We start from the raw sequence: 19,284 nt of genomic DNA on the forward strand, positions 1-19,284 counted from the left end.
GCCGAGAATCGCTTTCGACGCTCTCTCTCGCACCTGCACGGGACGTACCATGAGTGCGACAGAGCGTCGAGACGGATTCTCGGAATCAGGCTGCTGCCCCGCCCAGTTGCGCGACGTCTTTTGGGGCGATTGTCATTAGTCCTTCGAGGAAGTCGGAAGAATCCTTTGCGGTGGGGAAGGCGCTCAAAGGGCCTGCAGGGCCATGGTTCGGACAAGCCCAGCCGCAGCACGCCCCATGAGTGCGAGAGGGACGGAGCGTCGAACGAGACTCTCAGTCTGTGCTGCGGGGCGGGGTGGACAGCTTGGAGCTTGGCCTCGACGCGGTGCTGCTGAGTCGCGCACCTGGTGGTGGGCTCGTCGGGCACCCCCGTTTCATGCCTGCCGGTGGCCTCCGAGGCAGTAAAGCAGGGCCTCTTTTATGGTGTGTGGACCAATTACTGGCAGCTTCATGTACCATCACTGTAGGCCCGCCCTGGCGCGCGCGGGGGGCAACGGCCAGCCCCACCACGCCCCGCCACACCGCGCCTCGACACACCACGCCCCGCCACACCACGCCCCGCCACACCACGCCCCGCCACACCGCGCCTCGACACACCACGCCCCGCCACACCACGCCCCGCCACACCGTGCCCCGCCACACCGTGCCCCGCCACACCGCGCCCCGCCACACCGCGCCCCGCCACACCGTGCCCCGCCACACCGTGCCCCGCCACACCGCGCCCCGCCACACCGCGCCCCGCCACACCGTGCCCCGCCACACCGTGCCCCGCCACACCGTGCCCCGCCACACCGCGCCCGCCGCGCCAGTGTGGGCTCCGCGGTCGGTGCAGCTGAATACGCCAAAGAGAAACTTGCCCGTCTCGTCTCACCCGCCCCGCCCCGCCCCGCCCCGCCCCGCCAGCAGCGCTCATCCCCTTTAATTACACATAGCGGTTCGCTGGCAGCGGATCATCGCGCGCCTCGTCGCCCACCATCAGTCCCATTCCGAAGCGAGCTTCCGTGCCTCTCTCCCGCACCCACGCCTGTCGCCTCAGGGGTGCGAGAGAGACGGGCTCACGGGGCCGACGAAGCACTGTCGCTCGGACTGGGCCGGCAGCTTGGGTACGTTCGCAAAACAGGCACCGCACAGACAACATCACCAGAGGGGAGGGGACGGACACCTATTCATCCAGGCCACTATCCAGCCCAGACTGATTACGTGAGTCGTTTTCCTCTTCACTCTGTCTCTCTCGCACTCATGGGGAGTTCCGTATAGTGCGAGAGAGACAGAGCTACGACTCTCGGAATCAGGCTGTGCCACAACGCGCGGACTCACCCTTTCAGGGACGACAAATTGAGCCACAGCGACGCGGTCGCGGCAGCCAGACCGCTGCAGGACGGCACCGAGGATGGTCCTCACGCCTAGTCCCAAAACGCCACGGATCGCGTAGTGTCCCACGACACAAATCCCATGCCAGCTCACTTGAAATCCCACGAGGCCACCCTTTCAGCGGCGCTGCCACACGGTAAAACCAACTCCGGGGAATCGACAGAGATTCCTGAGAATCCCAGGACATTTTCCTGGAATGTGGCCGATATTCCTGCGAACCGAGCGCGGCTTGCAACAAGATTGTGGATAAACGAGTTGTCACCCTCCGGGACGCGTGACTCGCGTGACACCGTGCACATCAAAGCACCCCTCGCAGAGACGCGTGGTTCCGGTGCTCTAATAACTTCGTCATCGCACTAACCTCGGCAGGCGGGGCGGCCGAGCGCCATTCGGAAGAGACGACCGCTCCATCTCTGTCGCACTCATGAGGCTTGGCTGCGAGGGCGACAGGGCGCTCGGCAGCCCCGAAGCACTCTACAAAAAATGTCCGGTCAACGCCGTTAATTTATTACCAATGTTTGCTGTTATGCAATTCACGGCGTTTGCTGTGAACTAGTTCACGGCGTTCACTGTGATCTCGGTTACAGTGTTCACTGTGATCTGGCCACAGTAAACGCCGTGAATTGGAGGCTGATTTGCCGCACTTCGGTGCTCAGCGGCGTCAAACTCACAGTGTTTACTGTGAACCAGATCACAGTGAACACCGTGAACAAGATCACAGTGAATCGCGTGAGCAGATCACAGTAAACGCTGTGAATTGACCTACGGTGAAAACTGGTAATAAATTAACGGCATTGACAGGACATTTTTGGTAGAGTGAGAGCACCAATGCGGATGTACAAGTGCAATGTGCTGTGCACCAAAATAAAAGGCGATAAACGTAGTGCACATTCAACGTACAAAACGTGCGTAAAATTTGCGTAATATTCGCCTTTTTGCATTATACACGCATAAAATGTGTAACCTTTTATGCGCATTTTACTGGTGCTGCTGGGGAGGCGACACGCAGCAGGGCGAAGAGGAAATGAAGAGGACAACGAGAAAGGGTTCAGTTCGAGGACAGTGGGGGTATTAATTCGCCCTCGGGACCAATCATTCGCCGCCAGAGCACACAAAAAGACTCGTTTCCACGAGGGACACGCTAAATGTATTGACGGTACACAAGGCAAAGGCAGTATAACCTGTACCGCCTTCTTTAATGGTAGTGAAATCATGAGACTGCCGTTATACAAACCGCACTAAAAAGGGCGGCACAAAAAATGACCGCCAATTACTCCCCATTAAGATGGTGCTTAGAGGCTCGCCGCCACTTACGTTCCCTCTGTGTGCCATGAAAAATCTTTTGATGTGGATTGCAGCCTCCGGGACGTCGACGACGACGACGGCGGCGCTCTTGAAGCGGTGCAAGGTCTTCGTCCAAGAGAGATTGAAAACAAACAAACGCTAAAATGGGGGAGGGGGGCACTTCCAGTTGAGCGCAGCAGTGCCGCGCCCAAGCCCTCCACAAATACGGAAAATGGAACCAGACGTCAGCGCGGAGGCCGCGCGGCGCCGTGCTTAGGGCCAACCCGAAAAAGAGAGAGAGAGAGAGAGAGAGAGAGAGAGAGAGAGAGAGAGAGAGAGAGAGAGAGAGAGAGAGAGAGGCATGCGTCAGGTGCGGCGTGGTCCTGATGAGCCAGCGCGTAATTGCCGTAAGTAACGAGGCACCCGGCCACGCTAATGGCAGAGGCTTTCTTGTTCGATTCAGGGCAGTCACGCCGCCATACCGCACAGGACGGAGAGCACAGCACTGCCAAGCCAGCGACAACTGCACGCTTGAAATGGAGAGGTGTTTCAGTCTCCGCGCTCGGAAGTGCAGACTTTGCAGTCCCACACTTCGGAGCTCTCCACGTTTGCGGCATGCCAAGACGTAGCATGAAGTGTGGTGGCTGGAAACTCCACACGCCCAAGTGGGGAGATTGGAGAAACACTCCGCGCCAGGAAGTGTGGAGTTTCCAACACTTGGTTTGTGTACGTGTGTGATTTGGCTGCGAGTTGGTTTCGAGTTGCCTCCCGTAAAGTCTTAAAGCGTAGTTCTAGGCTTTAATGAAGTGTAGGACCAAGCTTTCCAGTGAAGTTGCCCATGAGTTGCTTTTGTACTGCCGTGAGAGTTACCTGTCTGCGATCTGCGACCGGCCTGCGACTTGCCTAGGAGTGTCCTATGAGTTTCCTTCGAGTTCCCAGAGTCGGCCGGGGGTTGCCGGGGGTTGCCGGGGGTTGCCGGGGGTTGCCGGCGGCACACACGAGAAGCGGCGCCCTCGTTACGTCACTTTGACCGCGGTATGCAAATGGCAGCGTGGCGGGCCGCAGGGCCGTGGGCCTGGCAGTGGGCCTGGCACCCAGAGGCGTCAAGCGTGCAGGGCCACAAGGAGGGGGCTCACAGAATCATGCAACGACGACAAGTTTCGGCAACACTACCAGTGGCGCGACTCGCAGGAAAAGGGCGCTGCGAAACCGAGCGTGGAGTGGACAGATCCGAACTTAAAATGCGGAGGTGTGGATTTTGCAGTCATCACGCTTGGAGGTGCAGAATTTGCAGTCATCGCGCTTCAAGTGTGGCGTCCTTAACGTTTGCACCGTAAGAGTTCTCCTGGCCCTCCCAGTCGCCGTGAGAGGTTTCCCTCGCCCTCCCAGAAGCCGTGAGAGTTCTCCTTGGCCCTCCCAGAAGCCGTGAGAGTTCTCCTTGGCCCTCCCAGAAGCCGTGAGAGTTCTCCTTGGCCCTCCCAGAAGCCGTGAGAGTTCTCCTTGGCCCTCCCAGAAGCCGTGAGAGTTCTCCTTGGCCCTCCCAGAAGCCGTGAGAGTTCTCCTTGGCCCTCCCAGAAGCCGTGAGAGTTCTCCTGGCCCTCCCAGTCGCCGTAACAGTCGCCGTTTATCACACCGGGAATTCTAGCGTTCTGCACACTTGGTTCGACAGTGTGCCGATTTGGCGTGGGGTGGCCGTCCCCGGCCAGGCCGGCGTCCGGCGATGAGGTCCGCGTCGGCAACGGCTTGTTTATTCCGGGAGGCGCCCCTTTTTGCGGTCAAAATCAATCCGAGGCCGGCGAGGTGCCACCCCCTCCTCCCCTTTCCTTGTTTTCGCGGAGCGGCCGCGTGCATAGGGGCGCCCCGCGTCCCCACGGCCACCGAAGCCAATCGCCCTCCCATCCCAATGTGGTGGCGGCACCCCTATGCACAGGCAGAAATGGCATCCGTCCGCAAAGACATTTCCGGCCGCTTTCAAAAAAATAAATAGAATGTGGTGGTCGCATTAGCAATGTGATGACCACGTGACCGCACGGAATCTCTCAAACAAAACGTCACACTAATCATTTTTTCAATGAAACAAACGTGACAGCATGTTGCTTTTCCTCTGAAGGTGGCATCGCGTGGTGGCACGCTCGTCAGGTTAGAGGCATATTCGTTTGAAAGGTAATCAATGAGTTACAACATTCACAACAAAGTGCCTCGAAAACGAATGTATCGTTGCGAGTTTGGAGGATTACAGCCGATTTCAAACTTATGGCGAAACACTGCTGTGTTTCACCCATGTGATCGGAGCATGAAGTGTAAGCGGGCACAACACATTAAAATTTTAACACTTCCTAACCTCTGTATTTTTTTCTTCTTTTTCTTAATGGCTTGGTTACACCCTATCATTTTCGATCATTTTACACTGCGGTGGCGGTGGGTTCGCTTGCATCACATCAATTAGTCAGAGTGACTCGTTTCGCTTCGGCTGCGCCGCGGACGCCGAGACGGCAGGGGCAACTTTGGCGTGCGGTCTGAGCAGTCCGACGACTGTGGCGGCGCAACGGCGGATCCAAAGTCAGCGTCGAGACAGAGAGAGAGAGAGAGGAGAGAGAGAGAGAGAGAGAGAGAGAGAGAGAGAGAGAGAGAGAGAGAGAGAGGGGGGGGATGCCACATAGGGGCGAAGTGCGACTTGCTGCCCACCCTTCAGGTCGCATCGCCGTGTCCAAGGGACGGCTCACAGCAGATGACTGGTGGAGGCGGCCAAAGTCCCGAACGCGTTTGACCTCGAGGGCTGCTAAATAACATTCCAACCAACACTGTGACCCCACCAACGGATTGCTCTCCGAAACGAAGAATCCATTGGTGGAGTCACACGCACGGTTCCGGTCGGTTCCGGTCCGGTCTCATTAGGCGACTCTGGACCTCAAAATGCGTCTAAAATTTGGACCGCCGGCGCCGGTCTTCTGGCTCACTGTGCTGATGTCCCTATCGTCTCCCCCTGGATCCGCACCTGTGCACGGCAAAAACCCTTCCTGGTATTCCAGGAGCTCCCTGGACATCGGCTGTGACTTTGCCGGGCTAAGACCTGGGAAAACCAGGAACCGTTTTTGCAGTGTGGTGGCCCCCATGCCCGTCCGGCCGTCCCCTCGTTAAATGGCGACGCGGCACCGCGAGGGCCAAGTGGCTACGCGACCATTTAGCATTGATGAATAGTGAAATGTGTGCTCGGCCGAGCGCGGCCGGGCAGCCTGCAGCCGAAGCCGCTCTGTCTCTCTCGCACTGCTGCGGAGGGCCCCACGAAGGCGAGAGGGACAGACAGCTCGCAGACTCGGAATCAAAGTGCACACTGGTGAAACAAAGGCATAAAAATTATGCCCTTTAAGGGCGTAAACGATTTACGCCCTTAAAGGGCATAAATCGTTAATGCCTTTGGGAAGGGCATTAAAATTTTGCTTGAAATTCCTATACCATTTACGCCCTTCCCAAGGGCATAAAACGATTTATGCCCCTGGAAGGGCGTAAAAGAGTATTTATGCCCTTAAGGGCGTAATTTTTATGCCTTTGTTCTACCAGTGCAGGGCGACATTGTCACGGCGCGTTGCTTCGCGGCGGCGGCGCTCTTCAAACCAACGGCAACAAACGCGGTGCTTCCGGAGGCCTCCTTTTCTTCTTTTTTTCTGTCGCTCCACTCCCAGTTCCCACCTCTCCTCAATCACAAAAGAACTTTCCCCCCGGATCTGCAAAGAGGCAAACTTCAACTCTCGGAGGTTTCCCAACTGTTTCCCGAGCGGCCGGTCTTGAAGAGACTGAATCAGGGGCTCTTGGTAATAATTTATGGCCGCTCCCCGTGGCCCCCCTGGGGGTCCTGGGGGTCCTGGGGGCCGTGGCGCGCGGCCCGCCCCGGCCCGCCGAGGCCCACCCCGGGCTGCCTAAGGGTCCCCATATGCTTAGCGCGCCCATGAATATTGCAGCGGGGCGACGGATTTCGCCCCGGATTTTTCTCTTTCTTTCTTTCCTTCCACCCTCAATGCTCGCGACAAGCCAAGGCACGGCACGGCAGGGCCTTCTGGATCTCCGCTATTCGTACACAAGTTTCCGTTTGTCCCGTGTCGTCTCCGCTTCAACTTCGGCCCTTGCCCGGTTGAGCCTTTCTCTCTCTCTCTCTCTCTCTCTCTCTCTCTCTCTCTCTCTCTCTCTCTCTCTCTCTCTCCCTCTCTCTCTCTCTCTCTCATCTTCACCCCTTCTTCCCCCGCACCTTTCCCTCCCCGCCAATCCTCGAAACGCGACTCGAGCGCGAGGCAGCGAGCGAGGAATAAATAATTGAGTTTCGCATCCGCCACCACCGTGTCAAAAGGGAAAAAAAGGAAGGAAGAGAAACGTCACTTCCCTGGAGAACGACGAAACACACGGGGCGCGAATGTGGCGGCCCGCACACTCCCGCGCCCTGAGAACCGCTGTGGGGCGCTGCGGGGCGGCGCCAAATGGGAGGAGAGAGAGAGGGAGAGAGAGAGAGGCGGCGAGAGCGGACAGGGGTGGAGAAGGGGGATGTATTCCGAATTTTGGGATACGAGGGGTCCAGCACGGCAGCTGGAGGGGCTGTCAGTGATTTGTCACCCCTTTTTGCCCGGGGGGGGGGCCTGAGACCAAAGGCCGGCCGGGACAAGAGCAGCATACATTCGGATACCTGACTCCGAGTTGGAAACAGTCAAACAAGTCGCGGTCCACCCGCCCCCACGGAGCGCCGCCCGCCGCCGGCCGAGTTTGACTCGAACCACCCGCACTGCAGGCTGTTCCTTCGCAACTTTCCCATTTTTCTGGGCAATCATTCACTTCTTGTGACTTTGCTCCTTGAGACGTACTCCAGACGCGGATGAAGCGGAGAGATGGGGGGAGGCAGGGAGGGCAGGTCATGACCTGGCCCCCGTTGTGGGGTCGCGGAATGAAGTCAACCGCGATACAATCTACCAGCAGGTGCAGAAAGTGCGACCCAGGAAAACCCCGGATTCACTGGAAATCTAAGTGAAAACCTCAACGCAAAAAACGCCTTTTCGGCACCCAAATAATGTTCTCGAAACAAGCGAATTTACTTGGACCAGCCAGGTAAATTCACTTGTGGCAAGTATTTTATCTTGTTTTCCAGAAACGCCTTTTTTTCTTCTTTTTTGATATCCTTCTTTGCGAAGTCTCGCAGCGTGAGAGTTGCGAAACCAAACTCGCCAACAATGCACACAACGCGCGACAACCAGCCGCAGTGGCGCGGGCACTGCGAGGGGCATCGAAGAGGACAAAAGCTCCCCTGTCCTGATTCGACGGGACGCAGTCGTCCTGCCCGCAGCCACCGAGCCATCCCGACGCCCGCCACCCCTCGCCCCGTCTCTCTCGCACCCTCCGGCACCCCACACGAGTGCGAGAAAGAGAGAGCGGGAAGGGCTCTCCGCTGGTGCAGGCTGAGGGCCCGGCATGCCGGTGCATTGACACGGCCAAGGGGAGCGCCGCGCGACGCCGGGAAGCCGCAGCCGCGCAGCCCCCTGCAGGTTGATGACATCCCGAGGAATGCTTGAGTGGGGCGCAGCGACACACGCACTCAGAGAGAGAGAGAGGGGGAGAGAGAGAAGGGGAGAGAGAGAGAGAGAGAGAGAGAGAGAGAGGGGAGAGAGAGAGAGAGAGAGATAGGGAGAGGGGAAGGGGGACAGAAAGAGACACACACTCTCTCTCTCTCCCTCTCTCTCTCTCTCTCTCTCCCTCTCCCTCTCCCTCTCTCTCTCTCTCTCTCTCTCTCTCTCTCTCTCTCCTCTCCCCCCCTCTCTCTCTCTCTCTCTCTCTCTCTCTCTCTCTCACACACACACACACACACACACACACACACCACCCCTCCGCTGCCATAATCATCTCGGGGCTCTTGAGGGGCCGAGGCCGGTGCTGCGGACGTTATCGCGACTGAGGCCGAGGCCGGGGCGAGTCACAGTGGGCCGGAAGGCCGGTGGGGGTGGCCAAAATCTAGACGCGTTTTGAGCTGCACAGTCGCAAAATGGGACTCGAACCGAGCGTGTGACCCCACCAATGGATTCCTCGTTCGGAGAGCAATCCATTGGTGGGGTCACACGCTCGGTTCGAGTCCCATTTAAGGACTGCGGAGCTCTGCACGCGTCTAGAGTTTTGGCCGCCTCCACCGGCCTTCCGGCCCACTGTGCGAGTCCGGGGCGAGTCCGGTCCGAGGCGGAGCGACCTTTCAGGGGCAAGCCGAGGCAAGCCGAGGCCAGCCGCCGGCGAGGTGAATACCACGGTGAAAGTTTGGCCCGGGGGAGAAGTCGGCCTTTTCGCGCGAAGGCCCGCCACGGCGCGACGGCCGCGATCTTTGACGCGCTCCTTTTGATCCCTTTGTCTCTCGCTGCCTGCGCGGGATAGCCGCGGCGCCGCAGCAGCACTGTAAGACCGGTCAAGGCGGCCAAAATTCAAGACGCGTGCAGAGCTCCAGAGTCGCTAAATGGGACTCGGGCGGGACGTATGATCCCACCAATGGATTGCTCGTTTAGAGAGGAATCCATTGGTGGGGTCACACGTTCTGTTCGAGTCCCATTTAGCGACTCTGGAGCTCCAAACAGGTCCGGGATTTTGACCACCTCCTCCGGTCTTCTGCCCCACAGCCCGTGGGCTTGCAAGCGTGTATTCCTCTGCAACCCTACACCGTGTTCAAAAAGCTAGCTGACACCTTTATATGTCTTGTAGTTGTAGTTTAAGGTATGTTTTTAAGTAAAGGTATCATCTGCTGAAAAATATTGCATTCCCCGCCAGCCACGAAGCTTCTCTGGTTGCCCACACTGGTAGGGGACTCGAAGCGCCGCAACAGAGTGGCGAATCTTCAGCACGAAGACACGCGTTCCATTCGCGCTACACGTCGTCATCGCTGGGGCGTCCCGCGTGGGTGCGAGAGAGAGAGAGAGAGAGAGAGAGAGAGAGAGAGAGAGAGAGAGAGAGAGAGAGAGAGAGAGAGAGAGAGAGAGAGAGACAGGGACGCTTGCATGGAATGAGTCTGCCGTGCGTCGCGAAAATTAGAACGACGGCCCCATTCAAGATGCACGCGCGGTTGGTTCCTGCTTCGCGAGAAACCCAGAAAGAGTAGCGGCCGTGCGGCAAGGCGTGGCGAGGCGCTGCCGATGACTGTGCCACGCCAAGAGCCGCGGCCAAGAGCGGGTCGTTGGGGCTGCAGCAGGCCGCCCATTCAAGGCGAGGCGGGGCGGGGCGGGGCGGGGCGGGGCGGGGCGCGTTTTGAAAGAAACAATAGCCATACATCGCCGGCGAGTGCTTCTGGCTGCTCGGAACGCTTCCGACGCCACCTTGCCAGGCCTTGCCCCACCCCACCCTAAACGCTTTCAGCGGCACAACATCGAGCTCTATTACGCGCCCCGAGGAACTCCTCGCCGCAGGCGGGCCGCAGCCTCTCCGCCTCTCCGCCGCGCAAAGAAACGGGGAGGTCGGGCCGCGTCGAGGCCGCCATCGAGTGGAACCGGCGGGGCGGGGGGGCGGGGCGGGGCGGGGCGGGGCGGGGCGGGTGGGGCGGGGCGGGGCGGGGCGGGGCGGGGCGGCCCACTGCTCATGTAGAGCGCTGCCCATTACGTTTGCCCGTCGCAGTCATATTTCGCGAGGCACCGATATTGAAAATAAGCGCGGACACCGCAGGGCCGCGCCGCCCCGGACCGCCCCGGACCGCCCCACCCCGCTCCGCAGCGAGCAGCGAGCCACTGCCATGCTTCCCCACGAGGAAGAAACGGCCCACAGCCATCGGTACGTGAGCGGGGTTTAAACACCACACGCACACGCACGCACGCACACACACATTCACCCCACACGTCGCTATCCGCACGACGCCACGGCACCATGCATCTCAGGGGGGCAGCATTGCGGAGGGGGGCGATGTGCCAGGTGAGGGGAGGGCAGAAAAAAAACCGCTTGTTTTTGTATTTGTAAGAATTTGGTCAGTACACCGAGAATTTAAACGACGGTACTGTGTGAGTAGAACATCAATGGATGCAATGCGTTTTTATCGCACAAATTGGTGCAATCATGCACATCACACGTCCAGTGCAATGCCTTTCTGTATTGGGAATGTTCGAGACACATCGCTGTTTAAAGTTTGGCTCGTATTTAGTGACGTCTCAATGCATTTGCACCGTACGCGCTACGGCGAGCACGTATACGCGCACAAGCCTTCGGAGCAGGAGGACATAACCCGTCTTTGAATGGAACATGTCTCGCTGAATTTGAGTGTAAAATTCTTTGGAGTTGTTTCCTTTCTATTGCTTTGGAATCACAGTGTAGTCGTCTCGTTTCGCGGTGTTGTTGTGCTTCGCGGGGAACTCGTTATGATAATTCCGAACCCCGATCACCGCTTTCCACCCTAATGGCTCTCATCGCCCCGTGATGCTCCACCGGAAGGGGAAGATAGGATATTTCGAGATGCGCTGTCGTCACAGATTACTGCTGCGAAAATGGAAGGCCTCGTCTGTTGGTCCGGTACACTGCACCGGGAGCAAGGCGAGGACCACTGGGCGCCTTGGCTGGATATAATCGTCTTGCGACCTTGTGATTTTGCACGCGCCATTCTGACAAGCCGTTCACCACTCCGTCTCTCTCACACCCGGGCGGACATGATTCTGACGACGCTAGTAGGGATGCTAAATTACCGGTAAAATTCAACGTTACGTAAAAAACGGTAATTTACCGTAATTTACCGTAAAATTGGTAATTTTCGGTAAAATTCGAGTTTTTGGCTGATTTATCAAATATTCATGTTTTCCTATGTATTTAAAGTGTAAAAGGGGGTTATTTTTATTGATATGACAGTAAATCGACAAAATTTACAAATCAGCAGATAGGGTCAATATTTATTAACTGATCAACCAATTTGAATTTTACAAGAAACCCACTGAGATTCCAAACGCTATGAGTATAGAACGTATGGTGCAATGCACTGAGATATCGCACCATACGTGCAATGCCATAGCCATATGCATGGGAATGGGAAGGCAATGCAAAAGCATTGCACAAATTGACGCTATACTTAAAGCGTTTGGATTGTCAGTGCCGTCGTACACAAAGATCGACGAGCAAAGCAGCGGTGTATTCCCCTTCAGCAGGCACAGTCTTCTTGCTAGCTAGCCAAAGCTCCTATGTGGACTGTTTCACAAGGCCCTGGTGGTGAAGGGCGGTCAGTTTGAATCCGTTACGATGATAATATGTTACACTTTGCTTCTATTTGAGTCCCGAGTTCATTTAATTTACGAAAACAACTATATGGCCAAAAATTGAATTTTACCGTTAATTACCGGATTTTCGACGTCGCGGTAAATTACGGTAAATTACCGTTATTTACCGGTAATTACCGGTAATATTACCGTCCTTCGCATCCCTAGACGCTAGCAATGTCGAACCAAGAACTCCCCCGAACTTTCCACTTCCTTGTGCGGAGTAAAATTCTCCACTCTTGGACGTGCGGAGTAAAATTCTCCACTCTTGGACGTGCGGAGGTTGCAGTCTCCACACTTCAGGAGTGGTATCTCTATCTCTTGGCGAGGAGCAAACGCGGTTCGAACGAGTTTCCGCACTTCGAAGTGCGGAGGCTGAAAATTCTACACCTCCGCACGTCAAGAGTGGTGTTCTCCACACTTGGTTTCACAGTGGTGGGCAAAGGGGCGAAACCGTTCTCTCCGATTCGCTGGCCCAGCAGACCAGGCAGCGTTTTGCAGGCAGGTTCAGATGAGCGGCTCCAGCCAGCAATATTTCTCCCAGTGATGGGTACGAGAGCGGTGTTCGTCCAGTCAATTCGATCCGCTGCTGCGTGCAAACTACACTGTTTTGACTCGATGCTCAGACACGGGAGGGGTCTGTGCGCTTGACTGAAGCGTCCAAATTACGCTTCACCAGAGTAGACATCGGTAGGCTTGCCATGGCAGGGTGGCGACCCCCCCCCCCCCCCCTTTTCCCTCTCTCATGTCCAAGTGGAACGAAAAAGACTGCAGCAGTAAATAATCTGTTCGCACCCGTCACGGCCCGCTATAAAGTAACATGAAGGGCCATCCGATCCCTGCGAGTGGAAGACCCACCCCCTCTCTCTCCCCCTCTCTCCACTCTCACTAACACTGCGCACCGCCACTCATGAAAGCGTCACCCGCGCCGCCACACGTCACCGAGGCTGTCGTCGGCGCCGCCAAGTCGAAGGCGGCTACCTGCCGCCGCTCGGCGTGACGTGCTAAAAAGTGTGAGGAAGTGCGACTCTATCGGGAATCGAAGCGCGGATATTCGCCGGGTCCGAGAAGAGCCTTCGCGTGTCGCTTCTGGCCCCACCCACCCGAGTCCGCCCCGCCTCGCCCCGCCCCGCCTCGCCTCGCCCCGCCCCGCCTCACCCCGCCCCGCCCCGCCTCGCCTCGCCCCGCCCCGCCCCGCCTCACCCCGCCCCGCCCCGCCCCGCCTCGCCTCGCCTCGCCTCGCCCCGACCCGCCCCGCCCCGCCCCGCCCCGCCCCGCCTCGCCCCGCCCCGCCCAAGCAGTGACGAGCCGGCCGGGACGGAACTCGCGGCGACAACAAAGCGAAGCGGGCCGAAGCGCTCTTGATGTTTTTCCGATAACGGCTTGCCGCGTATAAATCCGGGCCCACCAGCGGGCCGGCCGGAGGGCCCCGCGGCGCGGCCTCGGCCAGGGCGGCACGGCCAGGGCGGCACGCCTCGGCTGGGAGCGGCACGGCCTCGGCCAGGGTAGCAACACGACCTCTGCCCGGACAGCAGCGCGGCCTCTGGCACGAGCGGCTTCGGCTACGATGGCGCCCTCGGCCAGGATGGCGGCACGGCCTCGGCCAGGATGGCGGCACGGCCTCGGCCAGGATGGCGGCACGGCCTCGGCCAGGATGGCGGCACGGCCTCGGCAGGATGGCGGCACGGCCTCGGCCAGGATGGCGGCACGGCCTCGGCCAGGATGGCGGCACGGCCTCGGCCAGGATGGCGGCACGGCCTCGGCCAGGATGGCGGCACGGCCTCGGCCAGGATGGCGGCACGGCCTCGGCCAGGATGGCGGCACGGCCTCGGCCAGGATGGCGGCACGGCCTCGGCCAGGATGGCGGCACGGCCTCGGCCAGGATGGCGGCACGGCCTCGGCCAGGATGGCGGCACGGCCTCGGCCAGGATGGCGGCACGGCCTCGGCCAGGATGGCGGCACGGCCTCGGCCAGGATGGCGGCACGGCCTCGGCCAGGATGGCGGCACGGCCTCGGCCAGGATGGCGGCACGGCCTCGGCCAGGATGGCGGCACGGCCTCGGCCAGGATGGCGGCACGGCCTCGGCCAGGATGGCGGCACGGCCTCGGCCAGGATGGCGGCACGGCCTCGGCCAGGATGGCGGCACGGCCTCGGCCAGGATGGCGGCACGGCCTCGGCCAGGATAGCGGCACGGCCTCGGCCAGGATGGCGGCACGGCCTCGGCCAGGAGCGGCACGGCCTGGACCTCGTGGGTCGAGCTGTCCTGCCCGGTGGGCTGCCCGGTGGGCCGCCTCCGCCAGGTAATGCGTTTTTAATGATCCCGGATAACAAGTTGTGAATAGTTTCAAAAGCCGGATTCTGCGGTCGCGCACACCACCTGCTCCTCTCCGGCCAAGCGGCGGGCTGGCCGACTAAACGCACCGGGAATGGGCGGCCGGCCGGCCGCCTGCAGCGACACGGAGAGCTTGGAGGGCCTGGAGGGTCTGGAGGGTCTGGAGGGCCTGGAGGGCCTGGAGGGCCTGGAGGGCCTGGAGGGCCTGGAGGGCCTGGAGGGCCTGGAGGGCCTGGAGGGCCTGGAGGGCCTGGAGGGCCTGGAGGGCCTGGAGGGCCTGGAGGGCCTGGAGGGCCTGGAGGGCCTGGAGGGCCTGGAGGGCCTGGAGGGCCTGGAGGGCCTGGAGGGCCTGGAGGGCCTGGAGGGCCTGGAGGGCCTGGAGGGCCTGGAGGGCCTGGAGGGCCTGGAGGGCCTGGAGGGCCTGGAGGGCCTGGAAGGCCTGGAGGGCCTGGAGGGCCTGGAGGGCCTGGAGGGCCTGGAGGGCCTGGAGGGCCTGGAGGGCCTGTAGGGCCTGGAGGGCCTGGAGGGCCTGGAGGGCCTGGAGGGCCTGTAGGGCCTGGAGGGCCTGGAGGGCCTGTAGGGCCTGGAGGGCCTGGAGGGCCTGGAGGGCCTGGAGGTTCAAGAGCGTCTCCCGCCGCGTCGGCTTTTTGGAACGTTTCCCTGAAAACCTGCCGAAGGTTTGCCACCTTTCTTGCCCTGTATTTCTCTCCCCCAACTTACCCCGACTGTGACGGACCAGCAAACTGTGTCGAAGCGATTAGCAAAGCATCAGGTAGTTTTGCTGTGTTTTGCACAGCGTGTCAGATCCTTTGCCTGTTCCATTAGTGCACTCCGCTCCGCACCATTCGCGCGGTGCTTTGATGGACTGTGTACCGTTTCTATTTGTTCTGCATCAAATCAGAGTGAAGCCCTTTTCGCTGGCTTTTATTTTCCTGTCTTGTTTCTTTTTTTTTGTCTGCCGTTGACGAGGTTGCACTTCCCCTTTAGTCTTTTGATCTACATTTTTGAAACGCGCCGCGTTTCCCCGCGACAACACAACAGACCTGAAAATGGCAACGCACAAGGGCCGTGGGCCGGAAGACAGGTGGAGGCGGTAGAAATCCCGGGACGCGTTTCGTGCTCCTCAGTTGCTTAGTGGGACTCCAACCGAACGTGTGACCCCACCAATGAATTGCTCTCCGGACGAGGAATCCATTGGTGGGGTCACACGCTCCGTTCGAGTCCTCTTAACCGCCTGTGGGGCTCAAAACGCGCCAATAGTGTTGGCCGCCTCCACGGGTCTTCTGGCCCTCTGTGCACCGCCTCCAAACGGATTCGACGTACATGAAGGTCCACTTCCATCATCCGCGGGCAGCGGAATCGACCCCCCCCCCTTTCCTCCCCCAGTGCCGCCACTAGACGTCTCATCTCCCGCCGCGTGGGACTGAAACAGCTGATAACAACTTGGCCGCCTTGCCGCGGGGGAATGTTAATAAAGGCGGTGTCTCCGGCCTGAGCGATCGCAGCGGAACGGCCGGAACGGCCGGAACGGGGCCCACGAGAAGGCCGCGGGCCGTGCCGTGCCGCGCCGTGCCGCGCCGAGCGCGCTCATCTCCCTGAAGGAGGCCGCCCCCCGCAGCGTAGGCCGCGGCGCCTTTCTTTCCTGCCGCACATTACTTATAATAAAGCGGATCACAATGCCGCAGCAACAACAGACAGGCGGTGGTGCCCATCCCCCACCGCAGCAACAACAACAAGCACGGCGAGGTGTACGCCCTGCCCGCAGCAACAACAACAAGCACGGCGAGGTGTACGCCCTGCCCGCAGCAACAACAACAAGCAGGGCGAGGTGTACGCCCTGCCCGCAGCAACAACAACAAGCAGGGCGAGGTGTACGCCCTGCCCGCAGCAACAACAACAAGCAGGGCGAGGTGTACGCCCTGCCCGCAGCAACAACAACAAGCACGGCGAGGTGTACGCCCTGACGGGAGCAACAACAACAAGCAGGGCGAGGTGTACGCCCTGACGGGAGCAACAACGAGTGCGGTGAGGTGTGCTGGCAGTGGCCTGAAAGGCTCCTGCAATCTGTTCATTTGGACGCTGCTCGGTGCGAGGCGCGCTCAAAGGGACAAAACTGCAGACCCCAGCGCACCGCGGCAGCGAGGCGGCGACTCGGGCAGCGAGGCCGGCCTGGAGAGCGCCTGCGGAAGCGAAGATAGGCCACCCGGCGGACAGCAGTGCACCGACCTCGCCAGGGTTGCCTAGTACACCATCCATCTTGGCGCTATCTCGCCCCGTCACGCCGAGCAAAACGGTGTATACGGGAGGCCGTGCCAAGCAAGCGGGCGCTGCAGGACGCAGGACACGCCGCCGGCCGCTCACCGCACAGTGGGCCAGTGGCCCGGTGGACGGCCACAACCCCAGACGCGTTTCGAGCTACACAGTCGCTAAACAGGACTCGAACCGAACGTGTGAAAACACCCCCCCCCCCCCCACCACCACCACCATCTTCCCCACCACCACCAATAATGAATTCCTCGTTCGGAGTGCAATCTTTTGGTGGGGGTGGGGTAGTAATGGCATCTGCTTCAAAATCCCTAGCCTTCAAATGCGAAGGGACGAAAAAAACTTGTTGATTTTTTTTGTGCAACCTTTTTTAGGATTATTTTCGTTTCTTGTCAAGAGTTTGAAGAAAAGGGTGTTCACTTTACTGTTCTCCTTTGATTATTAAAATTATTTTGTAACTTTTCATAACAATATTCTTTTTGTAATTTGATTACATGTTGGTGCCTTGGAGTTGTTCCCCTCTCATTCTAGTCCTTTTTTTCTTTTTCCAGTGTGGTTGGTGAGCGCACAGAGGCCATTGCGAAGGTGCTCTGCTCGTGACCAGTGCGAGGCGGGCTTGCCCGGGCTGCCTGGCCTGCCTCGGCTCACGCGTTTACTTGTCACTAATTCAGCGGCTCGCTCTGCCCGGCCGGTTAATTAATATCACAGAATACCGTGGCGTGTTTTGCTTGTTAATACCGCGCCGCGGGGCTCACCCCGCCCCACCCCCCGAGCACACCCCGAGCCTTCCTCTCCACGCGCGCCCCGCCCCGCCCCGCCCCGCCCCGTTCCAATTTCTTTGCCTTACGCGACGTGTACTTTGCATGCGGAGCGGCGGCGCATCACGCGCGCCATGATTGCGAATAAATTTGTAGACGGCGGAGCACGGCGAAGAAGCAGACGGTATTTGAACTGGCGCGGCGCGGAGCAAGGATTGGGGCAGACAGCTCAGGGGCACGGATAAGCTGGGGGAGGGAGGGGGAGGGGGCGGTCAGCAAAGCTTAGTCTAATGTGCGGAGGCTGGGCGGCCTGATTCATTTCATGCGGGTTCGCTCCCGGAATCGAGCGGATTTGTGTGTGTGTGTGTGTGTGAGCTCACAAGAGCTAGCTAGCCTAGCTAGCTAGAGAGAGAGAGAGAGAGAGAGAGAGAGAGAGAGAGAGAGAGAGAGAGAGAGAGAGGCCGTGTGGGCGGTGTGGTAATTAAGCAAGCTACTGCGCCATTAGGCATTTCACGCGTACTGGGGCGCGGCGGCGCTTACAGTGGACGGAAAGTTTGGCGGTGCAGTGACGACGACGCGCCGCCCATCCGTCAGATCGGTGGCACGGCCACGGCATCGGTCGGCGTCGCAAATTAATGGTGATAAGGCCAAACGGGACTAGATGTCCGATAGACGTTCGACGAATCGGCTCAGTTATTTGTATTTTCTTTTTTTTTCTATCCGTTAGTGTGACGGCGAGGCAATGGAGTCGCGGCAGTGCGAGATTGATGGTGCAAGAAGTGGCAATGCCTTGGACGCGTCCTGGACGTGTCCTGGAGGGCGACGGCGGGGGCGGCAGGGCAGGTCGCGCCGACTGCCACGGCCAAGAACAAAGACACAATGCTCTGCTGCCCTGGCTGGCCTGTGCGGCCACAGTGCGGCCTGGCGGGGCAGGCGGGGCTGGCAGGCAGGCTGTGCAACAAAGGCGGCACCGCGGCGCAGGCACTGCCAGGCAGGCGCTAAAGTCCCCAGGGCCATATCGGCAGCAACGCAATGGCTGGCAGCCTCGCCGCCAGGCCCGCCAGGCCAAATTGGAGAGTGTTCTTGTGCTAAGCCCGGCCGTGGGCCCGGCAGTGGGCCCGGCAGTGGGCCCGGCAGTGGGCCCGGCCCCCAACGAGCCGCCACATCGCCCGCCTCATGCTGTCTGTCTCGCTCGCACCCACGCGGCACGCCCCCCGAGTGCGAGAGAGACCGACACGCCTGTTCGGAATCAAACGGCTACCGCTGGACTCGATGAGCGCACCGGCCGAGCTAACGACGCTCTTGAGGGCGAGTGCGAACGGCCATGGAAAGTGGGCCGAGTGGTTCGGCACGCGGCGTCCGCGGTCCAGCGACGGCGCACCGCGGGGAAGGCCATTGCCCACACCGTTTGGTTTCGGCATGCGAGTTCAATCGGAATGCGCGATTCGGGTAAAGTCGTCTTCCACCACGACGTCGTCGTCATCATCAACGACGTCAACCATCACCATTTTCAATCATCGTCATTCAATCATCATCATTCAATCATCGTCATTCAATTATCATCATTCAATCATCGTCATTCAAACATCATCAATCTAACATCATCAGTCAAGCATCATCAGTCAAATATCATCAGTCAAACATCACCAGTCAATCATCATCAGTATACCATCATCAAGATCATCGAAAAGTGGTGAGATGGCTTACCTGGTAGTCCATGTAGTTGCCGTAGCCCATGTGGTCGCAGGTGCAGTTGCACTGCTGGATGTGCTGCTGCAGCTCCATGTCGATGTCCTGCATGGAGGCGCCGAACGCGCTCCGCGGCGGTTCCCGCACGCCGCCGCCCTGGCCGCCGCCCAGGTGGGACACGTGGTTGTGGCGGCAGCCGGTGCGGCCCGGCCCGATCACCGTGTCCTGCTGCGTGGGCAGCGCGTGCATGCTGGCGCCCAGCGCGCCGGACAGCGAGCCGGACATGTGGCCGGACATCGGGCCGGACATCGGACCGGATATGTGACCGGACATCGAACCGGACATCGGACCGGATATGTG

At 59.6% G+C, this 19,284-nt stretch overlaps 1 protein-coding gene across 1 annotated transcript in view; it reads right to left on the reverse strand.

The window, feature by feature from the left end:
- LOC117650945 (dipeptidase 1-like) overlaps nt 1-19,066 on the reverse strand; it is a 110,859-nt gene extending 91,793 nt beyond the window's left edge. The window contains exon 1 of the mRNA XM_034394602.1: nt 18,943-19,066. Within this exon, the coding sequence (XP_034250493.1) occupies nt 18,943-19,035 (93 nt within the window). The 5' untranslated portion in view covers nt 19,036-19,066. The remainder of the gene's footprint in view (nt 1-18,942) is intronic.
- Nucleotides 19,067-19,284: the final 218 nt, after the last annotated feature.

This window comes from Thrips palmi, unplaced genomic scaffold, assembly GCF_012932325.1.
Source record: "Thrips palmi isolate BJ-2018 unplaced genomic scaffold, TpBJ-2018v1 HiC_scaffold_5, whole genome shotgun sequence".
Taxonomy (NCBI): domain Eukaryota; kingdom Metazoa; phylum Arthropoda; class Insecta; order Thysanoptera; family Thripidae; genus Thrips; species Thrips palmi.